Below are 18437 nucleotides of genomic sequence, written 5' to 3' on the forward strand. Positions count from 1 at the left end.
ATAGACCAAGAGTTAGGGCCAAATTTGGAGATGTGAGTGGTTGAGATTGAAGGTAGAAGAGTGAGTGGTTTAGAGAAAAGGGGGGAGGGGGGGAGAGAAAGCACACTGGAGTAAGTACACACTGGTCTTCTAAGGGAGTATGGAAGATGGTGCTAAGGGAAGAGGGGGGTAAAATAAGTGAGATCAAAGCTGATTCATCTAGAGAGTTGAGTGGGTGGAGTTTAACTTAATCACAAAAAGGTGAGGGAGCAACGTAGTCATCGGAGATAAAATTTCAACAAGTGAGGATGTAAACATGAGTTCAATGTGTGAGGTGTTGACGTAAGTGTATAAATAACAGTTCAAGGTGAAGGAGGGGTAGCCCAGAGAAATTAGTAGATAGGGTTGTATAGTAGGGGAAGGAGTTGGACAATAACCTGAACCAATTTTACAGTAGGTGTATAAATGTGATCTACACCTAGTAACATAAGGAAACACATTGAGAACAAAGACAAAGTGATAGAAGGATTAAACATGGAGAGCAGTCAGTAAGGTATCGTGAGACAGATTACAATGATCGTCAGTGAGGGTGGACTAAACAGAGGAGAATCAAAGTAAACAATATAACAGAATAAATAACAGAAGGAGGAATAAAGCATAATGAACAGTCCTGTTAACATTGAAATAAAATAAAAAGCGTCACAGTAAAATAACATAAGCAAACGATATAAAAAGAAGTGCAAATATAAAACATTGTAAACTGAGTATGATCGGATAGCTGTTAGCCCGGATGGGGCTGGAGATAGAAGGAGGTAGAAAATAGTGAAGGTAACTAGTATAGAAGGGGTATAGGTAGGAGGGTAATTCAGAATAGAGAGTTAGTGGGATGGGTGATATAATTGCGGGAGGCGGTAAAGGTAAAGTAGTTAAAATTAAGTAGTGTAATTGAATGGGGAGAAGAAAAATTAAAAGGCAGAATAAAAAGAAGGAAAGAAGAGAAAGGGAAGTAAGAGGAAAGAGGGAGTTATTATAGATAGCAGGGCATAATATATACTAAGATAGAGTGCAGGGGAGAGAGGGACATATCATCAAGAACAGTCGCTTAAATATAGAGAATTGAAATTGAAAGGAATGACATATAAATTAAGAGAACATGATCAAAATAAAATACTTAAGCGGAGGAAGGACTAATAATAATAAACAGTTATACAATAAAAGAATTAAAGGCGTTGAAAGATATGCAGTGCAATTTTGAGAAAGAACAACAGTGAAAAAATAAATCCAAACATAAATTAATAAAGTGCACAAAGTGAACAATCGTGAAATAACGATCCAAGCATAAATTTGTAACGTGCACGAAGTAACCAAGTAGAGAGTAGTGTGCGTATCACAGGGCACTCTAGTAGGGGGTGGTGATAAAATCACAGATGAATAGGTATAACATATAGTGTGAACCACTAGTGGAGAGGGGGTATATTAAAGTGAAAAAAATGGGGTGAGGAATGGTAAAGAGAGGCTATAAGTGGGTATAAGGGAGCAGGGCTAACATTCACAGAAGTGCAGGGTTGTGGGATGAAAGTTTAAGTGATAAAAAGTGATATCAGGGCTACTTTAAAGATGGCCGCTGAATTAGTGTAGGTGATGATAGTCCTTTCACAGTGTCTATAACTCAGATGGGCAGGGGAGAGCAACAAAATGGTGGCTCAGTTAAAAGTTGTTGTTGACCGAGAGTAAACAAAGGACAAAATGGGTTCCATTAGTTAGTTCTCTCAAAGTCACCCCCACTTTTTGCTCACTTTTCCTGATGTTGCTCAGTAGTGCACTAGGTCCCTGGTAAACAGGCCCTAAATTCTTTCCCTCAAAACAAGACAAATGCTAAATTGTAACCCTTTTTGCAAGGACTTTAGCAGCCCTGTAAGTCCCCTGTTAAATGGTACCTCTGGTAGCCAGAGCATGGGTACCAAAGGGGGTCCATAAGGGCTACAGCATGTATTATGCTACACTAAGGGACCCACACACAAAGACTGCACACACACAAACTAAGAGACACACACTAAGGGACCCACACACAGATTGCCGTTGCCGAATGCATGAACTGGTGCAAGCCATTCCGAAGTCACGACATTGCCCACTCCCTATGTGCAATGCCCAAGTACGCAGCATGTACTATATGTCAGTCACCCATACAGCTGGCCCTAATGCAGGGTGCATTATATTACATGTGATGTCTCGTTACATTGCTAGACATTCCAAGTGATCAGGAAGCCATTTTAAAGATATGTACTGGGCACTGGTCATTACGGGTTACCCAGCTGCAAAATTGCTTCACTGAAAATTCTGATATTTGTTATCAAACTTTTTAATTTAAAAAATCCTTACTGATGCCAGTACCGTATTTATGAAGACCTGCATGTAGAGGGCTCCTTAGATCTTCTCCTTGTATCCCTACCATTTATTTAGTGTCTGGCTGGCTAGTATTGTATTGCTTGCCACCACAGACGAGTTTCTGCCCCCCTACAGGTGAGATCCCGTGCTCTAAGAGGCCAGGATGAATGCCTGCCCAGAGGACGGTGATCACACCTCCTACAGCAGGATGGGATGGCTAGTGAATTTAGCATATCTAGGCCAGAAGCTCCAAAGCATCTGCTACCTTTGATACTTGTCCCTTGCTTCCCCCAGTCCTTCGTAATACCACACTGTGCCCGAGTCCCATTTGGCACTAAAGCAGGTGGGAAATTAGATAGTCAGAAGGCGTGGCATACTTACAGGCTAGGTACACCCCTAAGGTGGGCCACCTGAAGTGAACAGTCGAGGAAGGTTGCACCATCTTGGTTTTTGTAAAACTGAGAACTTTGGGTCAGGATTTTGGCCACTCCTCACAGGAAGGGGTCCTATAGGGGGTGTAGACACTCTAGGGGTAGGTAGCCCATTGGCTACTGCCCTACACTCCCCTGCATGCCCATAAAACCAGTATTTATGGGCCCCCCAACTTCAGAGTTTCAGATTCGTCAACCTAGGAACAGAAGAAGGAAAAAGAACGGCAGGCACTGTGAGAACTGAGGACTAACTACGAGCTTGGCGCAAACCCTTCCTGACTGCTGGGACCTCGACAATTGCAAAGATCCGACTCGTCCAAAAGCTGTGCACCCTTTCCAACACTTGGAGGACTGCCCAGCACTTCACCAACCATCTAGCATCTCCCTTGGGGGTGGAGGAGCTAGCCCTCTGCATCTGAAGGCACAGACCGCACTTGTCCGGTACAATGTTTTACTTGCATTGGGGCCCACAGGGAGCATCACACCAGGAGTAGATTGTTGTAGTCCTAGGCGGTCAGTCCTGCCTTTCCACTGAGTTTTGAGATGCTAGACCTTCCAAGGGACCCCCTGCACCAATACCCTGGGCACAGGAGGTCTTGCAGCAACCAAGGATTGTTAGTGTTAAGTCAGGAAACCACCACCGCCAAAACCGACCTTTACGTTGAAGGACTTCAGGACTTACAAGGCTTGCACATGCTCAGAGAGCCGCCCTGCTGGCTTGTTTCCTTCCCCTCTACAGGTCAAACCAAGAACCGTGAGAGCCTCCAACGAAAATGACCAGCCGGCCAAGCAGTTCTGCACTCGAGCCCCACGGCCCGGGCTCACTACATCCAAATGTGTCCCCTTGCTCCAGAGACTCTCACGAGCCGGGCCCCCTTTCGGTTCTGCCGTACTTGTCCTCCCTTGCAGCCTTTGTTTTTAGGTGCTCATTGTATGCAACAGTACAAGGCTACCAACCCATCCAGCACTTCTGCACCCAGACACGCCAGCGCAGGTAAACTAAAACTGCTGGTGGTTCAGTGGACCCTGGCTTCTTAGCACCTTAAGTTCTAAAGGGCACCCCCTAACTTCAAGCACAAGTGTCTGTTTACAGTATATGTCTTTCCTCTCATAGGGTAACATTATTGTGTCAAGGCTCATGCCTAAAAAACTGTTATTTGGTTTTTTTACAGTTTTCTTATAAAATCCATAAGTCCAAAAGTACTTGCCTGATTACAATGATTGTGGTATCTAAAATTCTGTAAAGATCATTGTTATTTTTCTAAATTGGCCTCCGATTTCTTCATTTATTGACTTTGTGTGTACAACAAATGCTTAACACTCGTCTTTGATAAGCCTAAACTGCTCGCCCACACTATCCCAGTTTGAGCATTTGGAAACATTTTAGTAAAGCCTGTAAACCAATAAGGGTCATCTGTACTTTTTGCATGGTTTGCCCTTACATTGGCACTACCACATAAAAAGTCAGCTTCTTACATTGGTGGATCAGGGGTGGGGTACAAGACTCTGCATTTGCTGATACAACTTGGTCAATAGGTGATTCCAGAAGGAAAACCACAACTGTCATTAGTTAAAAATATTTAATTTTATTTTCCTGATGTTTGGATTTGTTCAACATTTTCTAATTTTAACTGCTAGGGCCTTGTGTTAAGTCCCCTAGTCCATTGCTACAGACATTTAAAAAGAAGTGTACCAGTCATTCCGGCCTTAAAAGCCTTTTAGAGTTTCTAAAAAGGTCCCAACTGTGCTAAACATGTCTGGCTTAGAGGAGATAGTTCAGGAACTCAACCTCCCCCTCATCTGCAGCTTAATATGCAGCAGTTCAAGATCCTCTGTAAAGCCAAACCCTACAAAAGCGAGACTCCAGGAGCTCCTTGCAGAATTTGCTGTAGCCCAGTTGGAGAAATGTCCTGACACCCTGAAAAGGACGTGTACAGTGATCATGAGAATGTAGTCCATCCTAACCGGAGAGGAGGAGGACCAAGACCGAAACCTCTTCCCTAAACATGTACATGGTTCAGTTACATTTATATAGCACATTGCTACCCAAACGGATCGCCCAGTGCTAGTTGCAAAACAGCCCCTCCATTAAATTCTGATGAGCCATTTCCTGAAGCCACGTTGGAACAGGTGGGTTTTTAGCAATTCCCTGAAACAGGCTTCCAAATGCTGATTTCTAAGGGAAGCCAGAAGAGTGTTCCAGAGCCTGCTGGTGAAGAATGAAAAACAGCGGCCTCCATTTATTGCTCTTTTGGCCATGGGCATCCCCAGGAGTGCCTGGTTGCTGTAGCGAAGAGCCCATCCTGGAGCATATGGGGTAAACGGGGACCAAATGATAAATGGGCCTTTTCCATTAATTGCCTGGTGTGCAATACAGAGAGCCTTGAAGTAGATTCTTTTCTGAACTGGAAGCCAGTGCAGGGCTGCAAGGGCTGGTCTGGGTGATTGATGAATTAGTAGTTTTTGAAGAATTCTAACAGCCTCGCTTTGCAATACTTGGAGCTTCTTGATGACATATTTCCGACGCTCAAGATGCAGGGAGTTACAGAAATCAAGGTGAGAGTTCCAGGAATAGGTACCCCTACCCTTCGTGTGTGGAAGGGTAGCATCTGTGGAAATTTGTGAAGGGATCTTAAAATGCCAAAGCATTAGCCTGCCAATTTTTTGGCTTGTGTCTCCATTGTAAGCTTATCGTCTGTTCAGACGCCTAGGCTTTTCACTGCTTAGGCTGACTTAGGGCGATCACCCGGATATTCTGCCCATGAGAGTTCCTGCCACCTGTAACTGTTATTGCCTAACACCAGAAAGTCCATTTTGTTGCTGTTAAGTTTTAGCCTGCTGCTGGACATCCAATCTGTGACCTCCCTTAGGCAAGAATTTAGTTTGGAGATAGTTTGGTTGATGCAAGGGCCAGGATGACCTGAGTGTTATCTGCATATGACACTAGGACAAGCCTATGTGCGTTATCAATTTCAGCCAGGGGGCGAACATACAAGTTGAAAAGTGAGCCTAGAGCGCCGTCCCCTTGAGAGTGTAGGTCGGGCAGCTCAAGACACATAGAATAACTAGATGATCAAGATGCATATTTTAAGAGACGAGCCGAAAGAGCAGCCCTGGAAGCTAAACTCCTGGCTATAGAGAAAGAAATGTCCGAGGTGGGTCAAGAGCCCATAAGTGGTGGCAGCAACAAAGTAAATCGAGAGAGCGAGGAAACTTTTAGTCCCAATATACCCAAAGAAATTGTCCCCAAATATGTTGAGGGTGATCTTACCATATAGTTTACAGCCTTTGAGAGGACGTGTAAAATGAGGACGTTACACCAGGAATTGAGGCTCCCCACTGTCGGAGTTATTCTCAGTAATGTCCAGGGATAGACTTCTGACACTGGATGAGTTAGAAGCAGAGTCCTATGACTATCCTGAAGGGAACCCTGATTGAGGGCATTGGGCTGACCACTGAGGAGTACAGGATTAAGTTCAGGAAGACTCTTAAAACCTCGAGTCAGTTGTTGGTATATATCTTTGATTTCTCAGTCAAAACACTAGGTAGCTTACATCGCTTGGCTTTACTCCTGGCGGATATTGATAAGACCTATATAGGGCCCAGATTCCTGTCCTACCCGCCACTGTATACAGACTTAACTGTTTCGGTTTGTATGGCTGGATCAGTGTCTGCCCCGTTCCCCAATCGACCTGGCACTAGACAGGGTTGTCCCCTGTCCCCCTTTTTATTTGCCCTGACCATGGAGCCACTAGCTACCTGGGTGAGGGTGGCCCCACATGTACGAGGCTTTGAGTGGTCTAGGGAGGTATCAGGCTGAATAGGATTGTATGCAGACAATGTGTTCTTCTTTCTTACAGACCCGGTAATCTCTGGACCCCGGATTGTGAGAATCATGCAGATCTTCGGTAAGGCCTCCGGTTCTTCTTGAACGTTGGAAAGTTGATACTGTTTCTGTTGTGGGGCTTGCCGAGGGGCGTTGATTGGGCTATGAGGTGGTCTCTAGCGGTTGATGGATTTCAACACCTCGGAGTGTACTTGACTTGCGTCCCGGCATTCTAATGGGAACTTAATCTAGCCCCGTTGCTGGGGCGAGTTAAGACAGAGGTCAGGTCTTGGTCCCCATTGCCTTTATCCCTGTACGGCATATCTCCCATATTTAAGATGCTCTCATTACCTCGTCTCCTGAACCATCTGTAAAAGTATCTGTATCCGGTGCGCCCCCTCCCCCCCCCCCTCCTCCCCCCCAAGGTTCAAACAGATTAACAAGATGCCGAGTCAGATCATGTGGAGGTGGTGGCGCCTCTCAAGTGGCCTTTTGAACCTGCTTTAAGTCCACATACTGTGGAGGTATGGCAGCTGCTGATATTCAATCATACTGTGCTACCTCTCACCTGCTGGTTATCAACAAGTGGTGGTATTGCTCGCAAAACGATCCTGCCTACGTTGTGGAGAGGTGGGTGATCGGAGAGACACCTGTACCTAACCTGGTATATAGGGGATCGAATATTAGTACCGTCCCATCCGCAACTAGAGTGGTGATACAGATTTGATTACGTTTTTTTCATAGAATGGGGTGATGGAGACGCCTAACACAAAAGACACTGTTGTGGCAGGGCGCTCTCACTCCGCAGGTGACGGGATTGAGCGGCTTCGAAGAATGGGACCACATAGATCTATCTACATTGGGTGATGTCATGCTTGGCCACATACTCAAGTCGTTCCAAGAGTGTCAATCCACATTTTTGATGTCCCACAGCCAATTCTATAAATATCTGCAGTTGCTTCATGCCCTTTTCCCCTGCATTCGGGCTCTTGCAACCCTCCTAGATGTCAATCCGCTTGAAGGTAAGCTCTCAATGAGATACCTTTTTTTTTTAACTCTTTATTCAAGACTGATTAAAGCAATATATCACTATTACAAATTAGTACATGTATTATTCATCAGTCACATTTTCTTTTTTCTCCCCAACCAAAAAGTAAAGAAAATAACACCTTGTCGGTCGTCACATTGCCTACAGCCCATCGTGCAACAGGAGAGACTGTCTAAAAAATATAAAACTACGGATGAAGTCTAACGTTCTCATGTTTGTGCCCATTAGTGACATGTCCTTCCAGCTCCACTGTGGGTAGAGCCTGCATTGTTCATCCAGCTTCTCCATACATAACAAGGATAAAACAACCCTTTACCCTCCCTTCCTCCCCAACAGTCCCACCCAGTCCCCTCCCTCGTCTCCTGGTCGTAGTGAAAATAGCTACAATATAATGCCTCCTGATTCATATTGAAATCGTGTTGTCCGTAGCATAAGTATACTAATGGCCTGTACACTGCCCCGGGTGTCATAATGTCCTGTCCCTCCAGCTCTATACACTGTGTAGGCATCATACTCTATCTCCTTGTGACCGTATAAGGTCTGTCCCCTCCAGATCCCTCAACATTACCTCCCATTCCTGTGCTATGGGATACTTCAGTTGACCTTTCTCTTCTTCTCTTCTAAGAGCTGACCCCTCCGCTCGGCCCCATTTCACAAGGTCCGTCTGCCGCACGGCCATTTTGGATGGCCTGGGGGATTATCATCTCATCGTCGGTGCCCTGACCGCTAATAAGAGGGCCAGGTCTAGGAATTTCAATTTGGCCTTCAGCTGTTTGGGTCTGTTACGAGACCCCCACTAGGCAGTATAAGGCCTCCTCAGGTACCGGCAACTGAGTAATGGTCCTTAATACCTGACATATCTCTGCCCAATATCCCCGCAGGCGTGCACAGGCCCAGAGCATGTGGAGGAATCCAGCCTCATCTTCCCCGCAACGCGGATAATTGTGGGGGGAGTCCGGGAACATCTTGTGTAATCTTTTTGGAGTTAGATACGCCCTATGCAGCACCATTACTCGTATGAATCTGAATTTAACATTCCGCGACACTCGCCTGGGATGCTCAACAATAGTCTGCCAGGCCTTATCTGTCAGTGCTGTGTCTGTAGTCTGAGCCCAAGTATCTCTAAGCGTAGTAAGTGGAATTGCTGCATGTTCACTGATCCCTGTGTATAACCATCGCACCAAATGTCCCCCCGCCCCCATATAATATAAAAGGTGAACCAACTCGTGTTGCGTGGGTTGGAGCCGCTGTGGTGCCCAGGTGTTCTGAATGTAATGCGATATTGTGGCATGTAATAAATACAATCGGGGGGGGCACCTGTGATCTGTAGGAAGGACTCATGGTCCAACAGAGTTCCATCTCCAAAGAATGCACCCACCTCCTCTATTCCATTCTCTACCCAGGGGCGCAGAATATGCCTTGTAGTCCTAACCTGCGGTGTCGGGATACCCAGTAAGGGGATGTTCGCCGCATATGGCTTTGTCGATGAGGTGTATGCCAGTGCTCTTCTCCAGCATATCAAGGCCGTGTGTAGGAGCGGGTGACAGTCCGGATGGATCCTACTTTTTGGCAACAACAAGTAGTGTAACTCTCCTCTCGCCAGTCGCTCCGGTGTGAAGTCTGTCTCGTAGAGATTCCTACCAGCTACCCAATAGAAAAGCCATTGGAGCTGACGGGCATAGTAGTACCCTCGAAAGTCAGGGACACCTAGGCCTCCCAGTCTGGTCCCAAATTGAAGTTTCCGGAGACTGATGCGTTGTCGACCAGCACCCGATATAAGGCTAATCAAGATGGTGTTGAGCATATTAAACACCTGTTTGGGGACGATCACAGGCAGGTTTACGAAATAATATAATAAACGAGGGAGCATGACCATCTTAGAGATTGCAACTCTGCCCATGACAGACAGAGGTAAGGATGTCTAGAATCCCACACTGTTCCGGAGACGTGTAATGGCTCGCTTAAGATTACCATCCAGTGTGTCCTCCGGTGTTCTGTAGACTTGTACCCCTAAGTACTTAAACGTAGTCTGGTCTACTGGTATATGATACCTCCCAAAACGTATGGAAGCAGGATGTTGCGTGTCTCGAAAATAGAAACTGTTCGATTTTACAGGGTTAATGGCCAAGCCGGATAGCTCTTCAAAACGGCTAAAGATGTCATAAAGTACAGTGTGATCTGCCTCTAAGTCCTTGAGATATAATAAAATATCATCTGCGTATATAGATATTAAATTATGTGTGCCTCTGATCGGGATGCCCATCTGATTCCCATGAGCCCAAAGAGCTATGGCCAGGGGCTCCATAGCAAGTACGAATAAGAGCGGGGAAAGGGGACAACCCTGTCTAGTGCCCCTATCCACCGATTAACTGCCCGATACATATCTGCCCGTTCGCGCCCTGGCCGAGGGACCTGTATATAACAGTCTGATCCACTGTAACAAGGTGTCCGGGAAGCCAAACCGTTCCAGGGCTGCAAATATGAATGTCCATGACAGGGATTCGAACGCCTGTTTTAGGTCCAGAGCTATACAGCCAGCCCGGGGGTAATCTCGTGACGTAGTTGTCATAAGTGCATGTAACCGCCACATGTTCAGGGACGTGCTCCGTCCCGGGAGAAACCCACATTGGTCTCGATGCACAAGGGTAGGAAGGTGGGATTGTATACGTGAGGCTATAATCTTACTGAGGATCTTATACTCTGTGGAGAGCATAGACAGAGGCCTATAATTTCCCAAGTCCTCAGCATCCCTTCCAGGCTTTGGTATCGACGTGACCAGAGCTTGCATCGTCGACGTAGGTAGACGTCCCTCCTCAAACGCGGCCCTGTATACCTTTTCCAGGACCGGTACTAGAGTATCCGCATAAACCGAGTAGAACTCCACCGGGAGCCCATCTAAGCCCGGTGTCTTATTGCGATTGAGAGACCTGATGACCACACATATTTCCTGCTGCGTGATGGGCCCCTCCTGTTCCTTTCGCACGTCATCAGACAGGATCGGAAAGGGAAGATCCTGTAAAAACTCAGACACCCTTTCCGGGTCCTCACGATCAAAGGGAGCATATAGTGCTCTCAAGTGGTCGTGGAACGCTTTATTAATCTCGGATTGCGAGCGGACCAGGTTACCTGACCTATCAATGATCCGCTTTCTCACCGGGGGGGGGTCTGGCTGGTCTCGTATCCGGCGGGCCAAGAGAGTGCCCGATCTGTCTGCCTCGGTATGTTGACGGCGTAGATATTCCTTGTGATCAATGTTCCTCAATGTTTCCAGTGTTTCTGCAATGTTACCCAACTGCAACTCCCCTTTCTTCCCTGGGTCCACACTCGCCTCACTCTCGAGTCTCTTTAAACGGTCTTCTACCTCACACAGTTTTTTGTGGACTTCCTGTCTCGCTCCTACCAGTTGACCTATGGCTGCTCCCCTCACTACGACCTTCATGGCATCCCATACCACTTAATTAGAGGAAGCAGTGTCCCAGTTTTTTATGAAATACTTAGTCAGAGTGTCTGACAGTGTTGCCCGGAAGGGGCCATCCTCCAGGAGGAGCGGATTGAGCCTCCAGGTAGGTACCGGGGTCGGCACCCTACCCCATAGGAGGCTGAGCGTGAGGGGTCTGTGATCTGAGAAAGTCTTGGCCAAATACTCTGGATTTGCAATCGTAGGCACCAGTGATCGCGAACACATAAACCGGTCGATTCTAGTATGTAGGTTATGTATGGTAGAATAGTATGAGTATTCCTTGTGGTCAGGGTTCGATACACGCCACGCATCTGACAGTCCCCAGCCTTTCGCCCATGTCGTGAACACCTCAGGCAAACAGGAAGCTCCTGCCATTGGGAGGGGAGGATGTGATCTATCCAGACCCAGGTCCAGTACCATATTCCAGTCCCCGCCCAGCACCCAGGGAATACCTGTCCAATCCGAAAGCGCCAGACCCACGGTATGTAAAAACTTATCCTGATCGAAATTCGGTGCATAGATACTGCCAAGCACTATCAATTCACCATCTAAGGTGCCCTTCACCAGGACATACCGTCCTTGATCATCCACCTTCCTCTCTATTTCTTCGAATGGCGTCCCATGTCTGATCCAGATGGTCGCCCCCCTAGAGAAGGCCGAGTAAGTCGTGGAATAAATAGTACCTCTCCACTTTTTCCGTAACTTCTGGGCCTCCGATGCTATGAGGTGGGATTCTTGGAGGAACGCAATCTGTTTGTGGTGTCTAAGCAAAAAAGAGTGGATCCGATGTTGTTTCTGTAGTGTCCCCAGCCCGCGTACATTCCATGTAGTAAAGAGATATGTTCCTATAGTGTTCGCCATGATCATCTGCGAGCAAGTGCAATAGAATCAGCAAACCAGTAGAACAATCCCTTATGCCAAGTGACCAGGAGACTTCATACCCTAAACTCCCCTTCAAAAACTGAACTAACCTGGCGCAACAATACAACCTTGCTGAGCCCAACATGATAACAAATAACAAAAAAGTCCTAGCTCCAGTGCATATACGCCAATGGGGGGTGGCCAAGCACTATTTTGGTCATCTAATCGGTCGCCCCGGGTGCCACTGGCTCTATGGCCTACCGCCTTGGGGGCACTATTTAAGAATCATACATGTAGCCATTTACTGTAGGCCTTTCCACGGTATGCCTCAATTAACCCACTGGGTCTAAATCCAGCTAGGGGTCGCGCTTCCCGCCCTCTCCCCACCTGGGCAGGGAGAGCAACTCGCACTCACCGTATAAGCGGGCAGTAAACATACCTCCCAGCCACCCATCAATTCTTCCTAGCAGGAGAGGGCAGTTGGAGCAATAATCAATATATACATTATAAAGGATATCAATTGGTGCAGTTCAGCCAGTCTGCTCCGAGCGGAGCCATCTGCTTCTTCAGTTGTACAGCATGTCATCCGCCGCTCTGGGCGTAACAGTAGGGAACAGGACCACACTGTGATCCGAGTCTGAGTGGTACGTGCTGTCGTCCGAGTCTGGTGCCCACCATCCCCAATGCTCCCAGCTGATCTTCCTTCTGTTGCTCCCGCGATGGGCCGTGTCGTCCTGTTCTCCCCTCCGACCTCGGCGATCCTCCCTCTTCATGTTCCGAGCCTCCTCGTGATCCACTGGCTGCAGTCTCTTGGGTGACGTCTTGGCTCCCATCTATGCCCATTAGCTCCAGCCATTCTTCTACGTCCGCAGGGCTCTCAAAAAAGTGTGTTTTTCTGCCGTGTACAATCTTCAGTCGGGCAGGGAAGACTAGCGCATATTTCAGTTTGGTCTTTTATAGCCTTTTCTTCACCACCACATCGGAGAAGTGCTGTTTTTGGACCACGTTGGTGTAATCCGGGTAAAGGGATATTCTTTGTTTCTCATATTGGATGGGGGAGTTCTCTCGGGCCTTCTGCAATAGGCTGTCCCTGTCCCGGTAGTTGAGTATCCGTACTATCAGAGGGCGGGGTGGGCGGCCCGGTCTGGGCCCACCGGTTGGGATCTGGTGCACTCGCTCTACACAGAAGTACGGGGATAACCCCTCCGCAGCAACATGGTCCAGGAACCACTGCTCCATAAAACCTGCGGCACGGGCCCCCTCGCCGCGCTACAGAAGGCCTATGACGCGGATGTTGTTGCGGCGATTACGGCCTTCCGCGTCCTCCACACGGTCCATGAGGGAGGTGACCTGCCGCTGTATTTGTTGGATAGAGGTGGACTGGTCGGACACCGTCGGTGTAAGTTCAGCAATAACGAGTCCCTGATCTTTAACCTTATCCTCCAATTTACCATGGTCCGCTTTCAACAGTGATAAGTTTGTGGTGAGGGCCCCCATCTGCTGTTCCATTGCCGACCTGGATTCCCTTATTTCTTGCAGGATTAAGTCCAGTTTGTCTGTTTGTTGTCCTCCAGTGCAGCCCGGTTCAGAGGCACCAGGCGGAATCCGTCCTTCTCCAGCATTCCCCGCCGTGCGCGTGTTCGTAGGATCTCCCAGCCCCTCCGTCCCCTTCACACCCTTGCGCACCATGGTGGTCCTCTATTGTGGCAAGGCCGCACTCGGCAGGGTGGGGGGGGTGTAGGCGGAGGTCCAACTTGAGGGGACCTCAGTTCCACCCGAGGTGCTCGGTCACTACCACCTCTGTGTAACACATGCCGCTGGGCAGTAGTTCACAGTGCCGGGCCAACCGGGATGGGGACCACAGCGGTCCAACCAGCCGAGACAAAGGAATTCACTAGGTCCCCGACCCTCTTTGCGGTGTGCGTGTTCAGTCCTTCCGGGCCTCACCTCGTCTGTCCACACTGGGCGGACCCCTAAGGTTCCAGCTCTCCATTATAAATGCCGTCGGGGCTGTGGGTTACAAGTCTCAGGTTCACAAAATCCCAGTCGACGATCACTACCTCCACGCGTCGTCACCACTGTTGCACCACCATTCCCCCTATGCCTGCAGTGTCTTTATGGCTGAGTCACACTGTCGCAGCCTCCGTGTGGGGGTGGGGAAGAGAGAATGGCGCCGATTATCCCACCGGTCTTCGTCTTGGTATTGCCCTTCTCCCGGCATTATTCTGTGTACGCCGTTTTATGGAGGGGTCAGTCAGAGGCTTCGTCCTTCCTCCGCATTTCAGCCGCCTACCTCTGGGTATTCCCGGGCGGCGATCTGGCCCTCCACCGTCCCCGGGCCCCGTCAGACCCGGGACATGCTCAATCCTCTCGTCGGGGCTTCCAGCTGGCTCCTCGCCCCCCCTGCAGCCAAGCGACGTCCTCCGGTGGGCCTCCGGTTCGGGGACGCCCTCCCCCCCCCCTGCCTTCCAGGGGGTGCAGTCCGGGCACTTCCAGTTGTGTGCACCTCAGCCGTCCCGGGCTCCTCCTCTATTCCAGCTCCCGGCTTCTGCTTGCCTGCGCTGATTCAGGCTCAGGCTTCCTCCGCGCTCGTTTCAGGGGTCGCAATCGATTCTTCCGCAGATCGCAGGGTCTTCGCGGGTTCCGACAGTATTCCCCCTCCTCTCGCCACAGTCAGGGTTCGTGCAGGGTCCCCGAGTCAGGATCAGGCCCCCAAGCAGACCCGTGGCTCTAGTGGCAGCGGACCGCCATCATGGCTGCCCCCCCCCCCCCCCCCCCCGAATGGGATACCTTGGCAGTCACAAGACATTCAGAATATATCAGACCCTAGTTACAAACTGCTTTGCTATGTTGGATTCCCTCAGGAAGGCCTGGCAAAAGGATCTCAGTTATATAGATGATAATGATTGGGTGGAAGCCTTGGAATCTCCCTGTGGAGCTGTGATATCTTCCCTCATATAACTCAGTTAAAATATCTTCATAGAGCCTACTTTACTAGACACCAGTTGTGGCACATGGGACTTATTAGCTCTCTTAGATGCCTGCGGTGCGAGATCAAGAAAGGTACCTTCTTACATACAGTGTTGGGCTGAAAGGTGCCAGACTGCTTCTGGAGGGGTATTGTGTTTTGCTTGGCTGAGTTGCTTGCATGGGCTATGCCGCCTACCCCGAAACTGATAATTTTGCATAGTACAGAAGGTATATGTGGCAAAAGATATAAGCGTCATCTATTATTTCTTGGCCTAACCATGGCCTAGAGAGATAATGCAAGACTGTGTAAGGTTGCTGAACCGCTGATTATAGGTGCTTGAAACTGGGGTATGGACTTTTGCATGGGACTTGAGATCAAGATATTTCAGGCATGGGGTTGCCCCCAAAAACATCATAAAATCTAGCGGAGGCGGGCAGACTATCAGGGCTTGATTTTAGAATCCATATAAACTGCTGCGCTGCAATTGGATACTGAAATTAGACGATATGGTCAGAACGCATGAGAGGATCCTTGGAGTTTATAACATACGTTTGTATTAGTCTCTGAACGCTGGGTTGGGGTGGGTACGGGTGGGCTGGGACTCTTTTATTCTTTTTCTTTTCTTTGCCACACTTTTGCTGATTTCTTTGTTGGAGATGATGTTCTACTATCCATCATGTGGTGTAATGTATATGCCAGTTGCCTGGCTGGGTCATGTTATTGGCAAAAACCCAATAAAATTTGTTCTGAAAAGGAAAAAAACACTAGGTGACTGGCTGAAAGGCAGTAAGGTGCAAGACTATGAAGGTCTCTATAATTTGATAATGAAGGAGCAACTGGTAAGTAATTGTACTTCCGAAAAATGGCATCAGTACCTAGTGGGCTTAAGGTTAGTCTTGTCTCCAGAGTTGTGGAACAAGGCTGACCAGTGAGTCAAAACAAGAGTGTCCAGAAAGACCCGGAGTGGGGGTGACCAAAATAAAGGGGTTACTATCCCCCCCTGCCCCATTACCCTCCCCTTGGACAGGAAAGATGTGGGATACAAAGGGGAAAACCCAGAGTCTTTTCAAAGGCCTCCAAAAACCTGTTCCTGAGGGTGGGCCTGAGACTCTTCCCAATCCAAGGGTGGGTACAAGGATAAAAACTGATATCCCAAGAAGGCTTGATGCCAACTCTCTAATTAGAATGGTAATCAAACTGGCGGTTCTACTTGTCACAAAAGGGTTACCACTAGTTCAGCACCCACAGGGGTTGCTAGTCTCCAGATGGGATCTTTAGTGTGCCGTGACCAGGTTCTGTCTTTGGCTCTGAACTGATTATGTTCATAACTTTATAAGAACTATGCTGCTCAACTTAACCCTTTAGCTACCTCACATGTGCGAGCAGGCACTGAAACAAGAGGATGTAGATCCTATCACTATAGAATATGCAATTAAGTAACTAAAGCCTAACAAAACACAAAAGCGTTACTAGCAAAAGTATTTTACAATTTCGTAGTCACACTTAACCTTCTTCTTGTGCTTTCTGAGCAGAAAGGATTTCTTCAAAAAGGTGTCATTAGCTGCAATTTGAGGAGACCTATTGTACTATTTTCAGTGACTGAGGAGATGTAGATGGTGGCAGCAGTACTGTATGCTGAAAGAATGCTGATCTTCTGTACCTGAGTCTACCTTCTGCAGTTTTTAAGCTGGTGTGAATTTGGCCTTGGGCTAGGTAACCTACTAGGACACCTTGTTTTGTGAAAAGCGCTCCGCTGGCTTAGCGCTCACCTCTTGAACCAGCACCTCTGAATCTCGCCGCACCCGCTCCGCGGGTGCCGCTTCGTCGAGGGACCTGCTCCATCTTTGCCTGCTTCTTGTGGGGGAACCCCAGTTAGGACCTCAGGGACAGCAACGCTGCAGGGCTGCGAGCGTGCAGGGACTACCTGACCCAGGTGTCCCTGCGAGACCGCGTCCGGCTTCCGGTCGGCTCTCCCTGCAGCTCCACCCCCGCCATTTCCAACAACTATAAACAGTACTTGTTCTCCCGCAGCGCGGGACGCAGCCCGGGGCAAAGACCGGGCTAAGAGCGGGCCGTTTGAGGCCGTTCGAGGACGGCAGAGGACCTCCCTGGCCCATAACCCCTGCATTGATTTACATTTTATGCAAGGTAGACGGACCTGTGAATGCCAATTTATTACTTAGCTTAGAGTGGCTGGTCATAAGAATTATCATATATTTTATGTGAGGGTCATTTCGCTGTATTTGGCTTCACACAGCAGATGTCGACCATGCGCAACAGAACCAGAAGTAACACCAAAAAAGCTACGGCCGTGGCACAAGTGACTGGGCCAATTGACCACTTTAAATCACGGGTCAATGAAACCATCGACCAAAGCATCATCCTGTTGGAAAAAAGAGTTTCCTTGGATCTTATGAACGCCAAACGCTCGTCTTTGGGCTCTCTTGCAACTGCAAACTCACCTGCCCAGCAACTCTCTACCAACTGTTCCCTACCTCTACCCCCAACTACTGCTGGTATGCTCACAGTCCCAAACGCTGTTGATTTATCAGTGACTCAATCAGATTCCGATCCCTCAAATGTTGATCTTGAGGCCACTCCAGACCTAGAAGCCTGCCAACCATCTGACAAGTTAGAGTTGAGTGTGGACAGTCATCCCTACGCACCAAATACAGGAGCGGTTCCTGTATTGTCCGACCCAGGGAATAGGGCTACTATTACTACTAAGGTTGTGCCCAAGATTAAGGAAAAACCCAAAGTCAAAGTTGGGAATCACAACTTGATTTCACCCACCCCTAACTCTGCATCAGGCATACCCTGCTGGGTCGAAAATATGGTAATTGACCTAAATCGGATCTTGAAGCTACAATAGCGGCTCAAATCAAGCCCTTAATATCTAAACTTGATAGACTGACGTCGCTAATTAACTCGAAATGGGCTAACAAGGCAAGTGGAAATGGGACAATACAGATGCAGGGGGCACCAAAAGAAGTACCTTCCAAAAATGCACCCTGTATCAAGCCCCCAAAAGACCCTCCTATCAAGGCCAATACTCCATTAGTTAGTAAGGCATCAGCAAGACAGCACTCAATCCAAACAGGGAGTAATTCTGTTGCACCCTCACCTACCCCTAGCGCGATAGGTTCCGTTTCAGCTATACAAACATCCGCTGGCCTAACTAAAGCGGGCAATCAACAAGCTAAGGGTCCCAACGGGTTGGCCACTAATTCAACAATATCTTCTTCCTCAAACAAGCCTCAAGAACCTAAGACAAAGCAGGCTCGCTTTAAGACAATTAGCCTGCCGCCGTAAGTCTCTCCCTTTGTGGTTGTACTGACGGGAGTTCCGCCACTGAAGGAGGGAGTAAGAGAAACCTTTGTTGAATTAAGAAACAAATGTGCCCAGTGGCTCCAGCTGCATAAACCCTTACCTAGCCATATGAGCGGTGAAATTCTCTCTGTACGTAGAGGTGATTG

General features: G+C 48.3%; 1 protein-coding gene across 2 annotated transcripts in view; it reads left to right on the top strand.

The window, feature by feature from the left end:
* Positions 1-18437, top strand: part of BTBD9 (BTB domain containing 9) — a 980923-nt gene that overhangs the window by 132256 nt on the left and 830230 nt on the right. Inside the window, exon 3 of one of the 2 annotated variants that reach the window (XM_086925890.1) lies at positions 6656-6703. The exons of the other annotated variant lie outside the window; for it this stretch is intronic. Coding sequence (XP_086782016.1) covers positions 6656-6703 — 48 coding nt within the window. The remainder of the gene's footprint in view (positions 1-6655; positions 6704-18437) is intronic. 2 annotated transcript variants of the gene reach the window in all.

The sequence above is a fragment of the Lissotriton vulgaris genome, chromosome 6 (genome assembly GCF_964263255.1).
Source record: "Lissotriton vulgaris chromosome 6, aLisVul1.2, whole genome shotgun sequence".
Classification (NCBI taxonomy): Eukaryota; Metazoa; Chordata; class Amphibia; order Caudata; family Salamandridae; genus Lissotriton; species Lissotriton vulgaris.